Here is an 11801-nt window from a genome sequence, read left to right as displayed (position 1 = left end):
TTTAGAGACCAAGTCTGGCTAAGTCACTAAATCGCCCAGGCTGGGCTCAAACTCATGATCCTCCTGCCTCAGCCTTGCCAGTGCTGGGATTACAGATGTGCACCTTCACACACAGCACAAACTTCTTTTTATTTTTATTTTTTAATTAATTAATTTTTTTTTGGTACCGGGGATAGAACTCAGGTCCTTGCGCTTGCAAGGCAGGCCACCGAACCGCTGAGCTAAATCCCCGGCCCACAAACTTCTTTTTAAATGAGCCGTATTTTTTCTGATTACTTTTAAAGATTTCTTTTTGGTTTTCTGCAACATTCATGTGTGCATTTGTTTTTATTTATCTTGCCCAGGACTCACTCAATATGCCTTTTTGATCTGAAAATTCATGTCTCTTTCCCATTCTAGAAAATTTTCATTGATTGTTATTTCAAATGTCACAGATATTTTTCTACCATTCATTTTGAGTTTTTCTTTTGGAACTCCTATTTGTTTGAAACTCAATTTTCTCATTTTTTTTTAATCCATGTCTCTTAACCTTTCTTTCAAATATTCTAACTTTTTGACAGAGGGCTGCATCCTCAGGAATTTTTGAAGATTTGCCTTCCAGTCATATTCTCAATTCAAATTATGTTTAAAATTTTAATAATTATATTTTTCATTCTCTTGATTCCTTTTAAAAGCTGTTCCTGGCCAGGCATGGCAGTGCATGCCTATAATCCCAGAATTTAGGAGGCTGAGGAAGGAGGATTATATTTTTAATCCTTTTAACATGCTGATTTTATATTCTTTCAGCTCATTCTATTATCTCAAGTTCCTTTTTTTTTTTTTGGTACCGGGGATTGAACTTGGGTCCTTGTGCTTGCGAGGCAGGCAGCAGAGCCACTGAGCTAAATCCCTGGACCTCAAGTTCCTATTGCCTACTTTGGCTTCGAACACTTGAACTCACAATCCTCCCGCCTCAGCCTCTTGGACAGCTGGCATTATAGATGCAGATCATGATACCTAGCTCCCACATGTGAGGACAGGTTGCTTTTCCTCTTTGTTGTACCTGCTGGGTTTCTCTCATGGTGGATAGTTTTTGCTCTTCTAGTTATGTTTTTTATTTGTTTTGTTTTGTTTTTGTTGTTTTTTTGGTACCAGGGATCAAACTCTGGACTTGCACTTGTGAGGCAGGCAGCGGAACCACTGAGCTAAATCCCTAGCCCTCATGGTGGATAGACAGTTTTTTCATGTGATTTGCAGTTGTTGGAATGTGAGCTCATCTTCAGGTGGATTGTGTTGACCGTTGGGAGTCCCATGTGTCCTGGGTTGTAAAAATAGCCTCAGAGATGTTTTGCATTTGTTTTTGTGAAGCTCTAAGAGTTCACCTGTCCATCTTGGGATCCTCTGCCATGTGACTATCACACATTTGGATGTCATTTGCATGAATGGTTCTGGTTTCAAGTTTTTGTTTTTCCCAGGAAACTTCTGCCACTCTGAGTCCTGAGCCAAGACTAGATTCTTGGTCATACTCCTGGATTGGCAAACATTCTTTCCTCTCAGGGCTGGTGACTTTCCCTTCACCGGGATAAAATGCCTGACACCTGCATCTTAAAGGAGAAGAGAGTGATTTGGGCTCATGGTTTCAGAGGGTCCAGTTGGGCCACGGATTTAGCTCAGTGGTGCTGCTGCCTGCCTTGCAAGCAGAAGGTCCTGAGTTCAATCTCTGGTACCACAAGCAGAGGGTTTAGTTCACGGGGAATGGCTCCAAGGCAGGACCATCAATGGCAGAAAGGCACAGCAGAGGACAGCAGCTCAACTTGTGAGAGCCAGGAAGCAGAAAGCAAGGAAAGATTCACAGTGAGAGATCTAACCCCAAACGCAGGCCCCTGTGACCTACCTCCTCCAACCAGGCCTCTTAACGGCACATTCAGCCATGAGCTCATTAGTGATGAATCTACCGGGGCCTCTAGCAGCCCATAATCCAATTACCTTCCAAAGACTCATGGAGAGGGTGAGGAGATTGGAGATGGAGTTTTTTGTTTTGTTGTTGTTGTTGTTTTGTAGCAGGGATTGAAATCAGGTCCTTGCACTTGCTAGGCAGGCACGGTGCCACTGAGCTACATCCCCAGCTGATCTGAGCTGGATTTGAGGGACAGAAAGGGTATGGGTCCAGGGTGGTCAGTAGAGGAAAGTTGTGGCTCATAAAGAACTGTGAGAAATGTCCTAGGCCCCTTGAAAGGAATGGCTGGCTGAGATACAATTTAACCCTCCCCCAAGCTCATGCCCTGCATGACTCTCAAGCTTCAGTAAAAAGTCAGTATTAATATTCAGTACTAATAATACCTCAGTATCAGTATTAGTCCCTTTTCTGTAGCTACATCAAAATATCCCAGGTTGGGTACTTTAAGAAGAAAAGAGGTTTGTTTAGCTCATATGATGAGACAGGAAGCTAGGAAGATTTGGGGACTGGTTCATTCTCTTTGTAATAACCAACCCTCTCAGAAATGGACCAGGGTCCCCTGAGAACAACATTGATCTCTTCCAAGGCCGCACCCTCAGTGGCCTAATCACCTCCCAGTAAGCCCCACCTCTTGAAGGTCCCACCACCTCAACACCACCACATTTGGGTCCAAGCTTTCAGAGCATGAACATTTGGGGCATAAGCCACATCCAACCCATAGGAGTTGCCAGTTGCAAATGCCTGGGCCAGTGGCACTTGAGTAAAATCAAGGGAATGGAGCCTACTTGGGTATGGAGGGATAGAGAAAGAAAATATCCATATGATGCCAGGTGTGGTGGTGCACACCTATAATTCCAGCACTTGGGAGGCTGAGGCAGGAGGATTGCTGTGAGTTCAAGGCCAGCCTGGGGTACATAGTGAGACCCTGTCTCAAAAAACAACAACAATAACAAAATAAAAATAGAAGCATTCACCGTATAGCCTGGGCACACCAAGCATATCCCAACTCCATGTGCTCCTTAGGTGCTCTGAGCTGAAGCACTTGGCTTTCACCATGTTCATCCCAGACCCTCACCCAGCAGGCCTGTGGCCTTCCTGTTCCACCTCCTGCATCTACTCTCCTATTGTCACCTGCCCTACCTTGGGTCCTCCCCACCTACCAACAGGGCCTTAGAGCCGTGAGCAATTCTGTTTTCCACAAAATGGAGTCCAAACCCACCTTAGCGTGGCCTTTGTGATCAGGAACCCACTGTCCCTTCTACCCACGTGATAGCCAGTCTTCTTCCTTCATAGTGGAGCCCCAGGTTTTAGCTGCTCCTCCTGATAAAGACATTTGTCAGATTCCCTTGCAGCATGTGATGGCCCCATGATAAATTCTGGCTAATTATATGTAACTGAAGGTGTTCCCTAAGCTTGATGATAAACCAGCTTAATAGAGAACAGACGTAGCCTAAAGGAATGCCCCTGTTGCCTGGAATTTTGACGTACTGGCTGGAGCTCTAGCAGCCCTTTTGGATATAACAGCCTTCCATGTCAGTCTGGCTTTCCCAGTTCTCTGTGAGGCCCTCCTGTCACATTTACCTGTCAACCAAGGTGTACATGAAGTGACTGAGGCACAAGGATTGCATTTTTGTCCCACCTCTAGCTCCCCGGAATTAAGACAGTGCCAGGCACTTAGCAGGTATTCAGTAAACTCGTCGAACACACACAGGGGAGGCATGGCTGTCATCTTCCTGCACAGAAGATGACAGCCGTGCTGCCCCTCCCCCGCTCCCCACTCACGACTAGGTGGCCACCCGGGAGAGGCGGGCAGGGCCGAAGTGCCACTGCGACCTTCCTGGGCCTCCCTCCTCTGGACCCCAAGCCCTGGGTGGGGCAGCTACTGACACAGAGGATGCAGGACCCCCAGGATGTTAGGATGGAGCGGGCTGACCTGGTGAGCGAGAGAGCAAGTGCCCGCAGGGATGCAGGTGAGGCGCGGCTGGTAGCCTTTGGGGCAGGAGGGTCCCTCCTGAGTCAGTCCCGCTCTTCTCCACCAGGGGACGGTGCTGGACAGGCCTCCAGAAGCTCCGCCTGTCGTCCTCGCGTGGGAATTTAGCCGGGGCAGAAAGTGCACCTGTGCGACAGCCACCCGTCCAAGGAGGAGGGCTTCCCCAGTACCCCCAGGCTTCCCCTGTGCGTCTCCCCGTCACTCCGCCCAGGAAGCGCAGTCCTGACGATACACTACGCGCTGCGGTGTGTATTTTAATTTTTATTTGTCCATGTCAGCAGTGCATGACTGTGCTCATCGTGGGGAGTCGGCACCTGTACAGGGCACATCCTGATCCTTCTCTCGTCCCCTTCCTCTCCCTCCATCTCTTGGTCTCTTTCCCACTTACAAAAGAGCTATCTGTCTATTAACTATCTTTTATTTTGCTCTTTATGCAATATTCATTATGCAATATTCAAGTTGTGCGCCAACTCCTCTTCACTGCACGTATGGTCTCAAGTTGCATCCATTGCACAAGTGACTCAGACGTAGCCTTCCTTGTGGCGAGCACTGCTCCGCGGTGTGTAATCACAACACTGCTCTTGGCTGGGCAGCCCGGGAGTGGAGTGTCATGGGCAACATGACAGTTGTGCTTTGGTTATCCACAGGGCTGGTACCCTCCAGATTCTAAAACTCAAGGAAACTCTAGTCCCTTACATGAAAGGGCCTGGAATTTGCATTTAACCTATGTGCATCCTCCCTAAGCTTGTTGTTGTTATTTTGAGACAGGATCTTGCTATGTAGTTCAAGCTGGCCTTGAACTATGTAGCCTGGGCTAGCCTTGAACTCACAGCGATCCTCCTGCCTCAGCCTCCTGAGTGCTGGATTACAAGCGTGCATCATTACACTTGCCTGGCCATCAGGTGAACTTTTAAAGAAGCTACCACACTGACCTGTTTTGCCCTGACAAGTCCCCTATGGCCACTATGTGCCCATGGTCCTGGTGTTCAGGAGTGGCAGCCCTACTCTCACCCCGCCCTCCACCTCCCAGCTCCCCACCCCACCCCACCCTGGTCCTCTTCTATGTCAGCAGGATCCAGGGAAATGATGGGCACTGGAAGCCCCTAGGACAAGGGTCCTGGGGCCCTGACAGCAGAGGTCACAGGGCTGGGCTGCCAGGTGTCACAGACTGGGCTTCTTGCCAGGTGACCTGCACAATGTACCCTGTAATTGGTAGGACCTGGGCGAATTGAGGGCTGGCTGCTAGTCTGGGGTCCCCAGGAGGTGACAAACCCACCCAAGGGAGGGAGGAGGTTCAGAAGCCCGGGCATGGAACAGCGACGCCTGGCAGCTAGCTTTGAGGACTCAGCAGAACCCAGCGAATCCTGCAGTACCGATTACACCCAGCAGGGGCCGCCTGGACGGCTGCTCCAGGCCCAAGGCCACCAGGGTCCCACTGGCAGGTCCTGCCAGTCCAGAACAAATGTTCGTAAGCAGGCACCAGCTTCACCATGCTGACGGCACGGAAAGGGAGGGGAAGGTGCAGTCTTCCTAGTAGGCACTCGGGCGATCTGTCACCTTAAAGCTGCTACCTAGGGTGCACCTGGATGGGGGCGGGGGACATGAGCTAGTAACGCTGAGTACCCACAAGGTGCAGCCTGGCACAAGCCGCAGTGCTTGGGCCAGATCCCGACGGTGAACAAGTTGCTTAACCTCCTTCCTTGTGTCTGCTTCCCCATCTGTGATGTGGGATTTTCAGAACCACTGGAAGCTTTCTGTGGAGTGACCAAGAGGATTCTCAAAGCAGTGGAGGGCTGGAACTAGTGATGTGCCTCACCCATCGCTCACCCCACCCCACAAGAAGCAGATTAGCAAGAGGGGAACTATGCGCTTTCTCACTTAATGTAAGAATTACATGAGTTGGGAGCCTTCAGGAATGAAGTTCAATGTCAGGCATGGTGGTGCATGCCTGGAAGGAATCCCAGCCATCTGGGAGGTGGAGGCAAAAAGATCTCTAGCTGGAGTCTAGGCTGGTAATTTAGTAATGCCTGCCTCGAAATAAAAAATAAAAAGGCCCCAGGCTGGGGATTTAGCTCAGTGGTTCTGCCACCTGCCTCAGAGGCACAAGGTCCTGAGTTCAATCCCTGGTACCAAATAAATAAACAAATAGATAAATAGATAATAAATAAACAAATAAATAAAAGGGCTGGGGATGTAGCTCACTGGTAGTGCATTTGCCTAGCATGTTCAAGCCCAAGTGCTGCCAAGAAAGAGAGAGAGAAGGAAGGAAGGAGAGAGAGAGAGAAAGAAAGAAAGGGAGAGAGAAAGTTTTGACGAAATGAGGCATTTGGATTTCTTTGGTGTACTTGGTGGTACGTGGACAGCTGTGAAGGAGGGGTCTCAGGGATGGGGAGGAGTTGGGCTTAGCAAAGCTCTTCTGGCTCTCCCTTGGATGAGGGGTGTCACCTGCTTTTGAGAAGGGCAAGGGAGGTGAGAGTGGCCTCCCCGCTTCTGCTGTTTCCAAATGCCAAGCCGAGGTGCCCCCCACCCCATACTCCAGATTGAGCCCAGGGTCTTCACACTGAGTTACATCCCAGCCCCTTTTAAATTTTAACTCAGCATCTTGCTAGGACAGTAAATTGCCCAGGCTGGGTTTGAACATGTGATCCCCCTGCCTCAGTCCCCCACAGTACTCGGATTACAGGCATGTGCCACCACGCCCTGCCGAGACCGTATTTTAGGGTGGCATGCCTTGAACCCTGTCAGTCACAGAAATTCAGACTTGTGTGATGGGAACCCACCTCTCTGTCCCCCACGGTGGCCTGCGGGGACTCCAACTCCTCACACTGCCTTCTCTCTTTGAGGTCCTGCAGGTGGGCAGCAGGGTGTCTCATCCTGCCTCCTGGCTCTGGTCAGCCAGGTGGCCCCAACTCGCCTGGTGATTTTCCAGATGGGGTAAAACAAAGCTCGGAGCTGATGACCCAATAAGATCCCACGCACAGCCCTGTCATAGAGGCAGCTTATCGCCAGTCGCCCCGCTCCAGCCCTCTGCAGGGGCTCCCGGCAACCAGGGTGCAGCTGGAGTCTGGAGGGAGGAGCAGGGCCTCCAGCACTACCCAGAGACTGCAGCGGCTGCCAAAGGGCCAGAGGCCCCCCAGGGAGCCACATACCTGGTTCCTCAACCAGGACAGCAGGGCCCCAGACCAGGGGCTGGGCCACTGGAGCCTGCTGTGGATGGTGCAGAGGAGCTGGAAGGGGGCGCCAGAGAGGCATGTCCGTGGTGGCAGAGTGGCACCACCCACCTTCCTTTGGCCAAGAGCAAAGTCATAGCACGTTGGGCAGAAAGGGGACCCAGACCAGCTCATTCTGGCTTCCCATAGGAAATACCAAGGCTCAGGGAGAACAGGGAAACACAGCACAGAATCTGGCTCTCCAGAACCCCCGTCCTCTCCCACCCCCGCCAAGCCCCCTCCCAAGCAGTTCAGCACAGAGCGAGTTCAGAGCCATCCCCAATCATGGCCTTGATCTGGGGCCTTGGCAACAGCTCAGCCTGGAAGGCCAGGGCATTCACAGCCCCCAGACCAATCTGGGGGAAGCTTCCCACCCAAGTGGGCTTGCAGGACCCCCTAGTTAGGAATGACACAGTGTCCCCAGGACCCCAAGCTTTCATTGGTCTGCTTTTAAGAAGACCCCAGGAGATTAGTGTGCTCATTGCCTATGGGAAGCACAGGGTCAGAGCAAGCCTTTTGCCTCCATGAGCCTCAGTTTCCCTAAGGGAAACCCAGGGGCAGAGGTCTGACCTCCTGTGGGGGTTTCCGGTGCTATGGCAGAGCCTAGAAAGTAGAATTCCAGTGCAGCAAGTCTGGGGGACTGGCCACCCCTCTCCCCTTCATCTCCTGAGCCCCTCCTCCCTACTGCAGGCCCAAGGCAGGTGCAACTCCATGGTCTAACCTGCAGCTCACTCAATTCGGTCCATTTCAGCAACACATTGCAATCACCGGGGAATGTTTTGTTTTTTGGTTTTTGTGCGGCACTAGGGATTGAATTTAGGGCCCTTCTGGAGTTATATCTCTAGCAGTTTAAGAAAAAAACATTAAGGGCCAGGGATTTTGCTCAGTGGTTCTGCCGCCTGCCTCACAAGTGCAAGGACCCGAGTTCAATACCCAGTACCCAAAATAAATACATAAAAGAAGCTTTGTTTGTGAAAAAAAAATTTAAAAAAATTTTTTTGAGACAGCAGCTCACTAAGAAGTTGCCCAGGGCTGGGGGATTTAGCTCAGGGTTCTGCCATCTGCCTTGCCAGCACAAGGTCCTGAGTTCCATCTCTGGTACCCCCCCAAAAAAAGAAAAGAAAAGAAATTGCCCAGGCTGGGCTTGAACTTGGAATTGTCCTGCCTCAGCCTCCCAGAGTGCTGGGATTACAGATGTGCACCACCACACCTGGCTAACTGGGGTTGTTTTCTAAAGGTCCAGGCCCCACCCCAAGTCTAGAGAACCAGAGGCTGGGTACAGGTACTTATTAACCTGCCCTGGCCAATTATAAAGCAGGGCCAATCTGCCATGGGTCAGAGATCAGAGACAAGGCTGCTGACACCCTCCCTAGTCATGTGTGTGTCCCGTTTCCTTTTCTCAGGCAGCCAGCTGGGGCAGGTCTGCTTGGAGCCAGGAGAAACCACCAGGAAATTCCCTGTATATTGTAATGTGTGACAGCAGCGTCTAATTAATCATCAACCCTGTGATATGATCTCCACCCATAAAAAAGAGACCCATTGAGGCTTTGGAAACCTGAGCCCTGGCCTCTGTCAGATTGCTCCCTATTGACTGAGGACCTGTGCCTGAGGACCCTGGGATGATGGGTGCCCACCTCTGCTCCGAGGCTGGTAAGGCGACTTCCTGTTTCCTTGGGCCATGCTCTGAGGCCGGGCATGCAGAGGGGAGAGGGCTTGGGGTCCCTGTGCTGTGCTCAGGAGGCACAGGGTGATCAGTATTGACCTTGCTCAGCAAGGGCTTCCCACGCAGCTCAGCCCCTCTGAGGTAGTGAGCTTCTTGTCCCTACAGGGGTCTAGCAGAGATGGGTAACTTAGGTGACAAGAAGACCACCAACCCACTTTGTTCTCAGATCCTGGCAGGCAGGGAGAGAAGCGGCTAGGCTGGGCAGTGGGGCAGAGTTAGGAGGCCTGGTGGAAAGCAAGGGGTCCCAGCTGGGTGAGTTAGACTGCAGGATCTCGGGAAAGTCATTCTGTCTCTCTCCCTCTTCTGCAGCCAGGGGAAGTGTGACCCAAGGTGTTCCTTAGGAGAGGGTACAGATGGGCAGGAGATGGAGACCCATATCTCTGATGCCCAGAGGTTGGGAGCCCCAGCAGGGGCTGCACCCAGGGCCACCATGCAATGGCCGCTGTGTTTGGATTCCAGGTGGGGCAGTGACATGGCCATAAAATGGCACAAGGGTTCAGGAGACAAGGAACTGGGCCTCACTTCTGGCCAGGAGGGCCTCTCGTCCTGTGCAGCCTTCCCAGCTCGGAGCACTTCCTGGGCCACTGTAAAGCATTAGTGGGCACCCAGCACCTGAGAGCCTTGGGGCTGGAGGCAGTGACAAGTCAGGGACAAGGCTGGCTGGGAGGCCCCTGGAGCAGTTAGCCAGTCCTGATCCACTTCAGGCCCACAAGCTTTGGTGCCAAAAAAAAAAAACAAAAAAAACTTTTTTGGAGAAAGGATCTCACTGTATTTCAGGCTGGCCTTGAACTCACTGTGTAGCTCATGCTAGCCTCAAACTCTTAACAATCTCCTGCATCTGGCTCCCAAGTGCTGGGATTATAGGCGTGCACCACCACACTTGGCTTTTGCTGCAAAATTTTGTGAGACTCCACCTGCCCTGGGGTGGAAGACACCCAGAGACAGACTTGTGTCCCCTGCACTTCCTGGAAGTAAGGCTGTGCCCTTATTCTTGTCCAATCGGCCTGCACCGTGCCCCCTTGACAGTGGGGAGCAGAGGAGGCAGCTGGGATACTTGGGGAAGGTTCCCTACAGACAGTTACCCCACTTTGCTGCCTGAAAATGGGGCCCATACTCAGAACAGCCATCTTGCTCAAGCATCTGGCTCCCCTGAATCCCATGTCAAACCAGCCTTCCCAGAGAACCTCATTCATTTGGCCTGGCCCACCTCTGCCACTCCCTGCCCCAGGAGGGGTGTGTCAGCTGGCCAGGTCAAAGATAGGAGGGCTCTCACAGGTGTGTGGGAAGACCAGGCAGAGTAGAGTGGGTACCTACACCCTCCATGGCCCCGTGACCTAGCCCAATGCAAAGCAGAGGAAGGGACCCCTTGGGTGGATGAGTCCTGCAGGCCTCCAATAGCCTGGCAGGGTGAGGGTGGCTCTCAGCTCCATTCAACCTGGGCCTTGTGCGGTAAACAACCAATACTACCATACAGGACAGTGCATATTGAGAGACCAGGCTCCAAGGAGCCCTTCGTTCCCTGCCTGTGGTAACGACTTACAAGGGCCACACTCAGGCAGTTGCTAAGGGGATGCCTCAGGTAAGGCTGCAACCCAAGTGTGCAGCTGGGAGGAGAGGGATCAGTGTGTACCCTGAGCTTCCCTCCTCTAACTGAAGGAGCACGAGAGCACTGCAGTCTGTCCACTTAGGTTTGCTTCTCTTGTCATCCCAGGACCACCTCCTGCTGAGGGACACAGGCACCCTCCCTGGGAAGCTCCCTCCTCCCTGGGCCAGTCGTCCCTGGATGCCCTCCAGGAAGCAGATGGGCAGTGACTGTGCCTCCCCCTGCAGCTCTGCCCAGCACGGGTCCCACCCCTGCCAGCCTGGCCTGGCTGCCCAGGAAACAGGGAGGGGCCGGAGCAGTAGGCCCGGAAGGACGCATGTCTGCTGGTCACCAAGGACCACAGGGCAAGCGGGACACACTCCAGGTCCCTGACTCCAGAGGGTCAGTTCCGATTCCCACAGGGGCCCTCAGGGTGGCACCAGGTTGGGGGCATTGTTTCAGGGATCTCCCCTTGATGAGGGCAGCAGCGAGGAACAGGGCTCTGGCATACCCGAGGGACAGGACGGGTGACACGGGGAAGGGCTCTGCGAGGGCCAGTGCAGAGGTCCCTGCACCTGCCACTCGGGCCTTGTAAGCTCATTTCCAGTAGCTTACCTGTGGCTGGTGGGGTCAGGGATGCATCCCCCGTGCCTGATCCGATGCAGCTCCTCCAGACCTCAGGACTGAGTGAGGGGACGGATGCCCAGCAGGCACTTCCCTTCATGCTGCTAAGCAGATGCCTACGGGAAGTCTCTCTGGACCTTGGCTGGACTCTGCTCTGGCTCCCAGCGCACTGATCTCAGACCTTTCTCCAGCCCCAGCCCTGCACCACTGTGGGGAGCTGCTGAGACCCTTTCTGCTCCAGGACCAGGAGTGCTCCCTGGGGAAGGGGGCGGGCTTCACAGGCGCCGCAGACTCCCCAAGGGAAATGAGGCCAGAGAGGCAGGGGAACAGGGCCACCTCAGCCAGCTTCTAGGCCAGGCCGGGCGAGAACAGTAAGCATCGAAGATGCCCGGATGCAGCGCACCTTTCTGTCACAGCCAGTAATTTCCACCCTAGGCCTGGGTTTAAGACAGGGCCTCAACGCGCAGGCACTGCTGTCCCTTGGTTTAAGGCCCGGGGGTCACGGTGAGAGTCAGACCCAGGACAGGTGAAGCGGGCTCCCCACCCGCTCCACACACATCTCTGGGGGATCCTGGGGCAGGGGGAGGTGGCCCGGTGGATCGGGTCCCCAGGGGTCAGGATGGCCCGCGGCGCCAGGGCCAGGCTGTGCGAGGTTTCCCTAAGGAGACCAAGTCCGGACCGACCCAGGCTCACGTGCCCCTCGTCCCCACCCTGTCCCGCAGATGCGCAGGCGCCGG

The 11801-nt window shown here is 53.2% G+C and overlaps 1 protein-coding gene across 1 annotated transcript in view; it reads left to right on the top strand.

Moving 5' to 3' along the window:
- Positions 1 to 8604: 8604 nt before the first annotated feature.
- Positions 8605 to 11801, top strand: part of Neurl3 (neuralized E3 ubiquitin protein ligase 3) — a 6401-nt gene continuing 3204 nt past the window's right edge. Inside the window, exons 1-2 of the mRNA XM_033761485.1 lie at positions 8605 to 8621; positions 11526 to 11529. Of these exons, the coding sequence (XP_033617376.1) occupies positions 8605 to 8621; positions 11526 to 11529 (21 nt within the window). The remainder of the gene's footprint in view (positions 8622 to 11525; positions 11530 to 11801) is intronic.

Source organism: Fukomys damarensis, unplaced genomic scaffold (genome assembly GCF_012274545.1).
Source record: "Fukomys damarensis isolate Sample0158 unplaced genomic scaffold, DMR_v1.0_HiC HiC_scaffold_9, whole genome shotgun sequence".
Lineage (NCBI taxonomy): Eukaryota > Metazoa > Chordata > Mammalia > Rodentia > Bathyergidae > Fukomys > Fukomys damarensis.
This window is presented reverse-complemented; position numbering and strand designations above follow the sequence as displayed.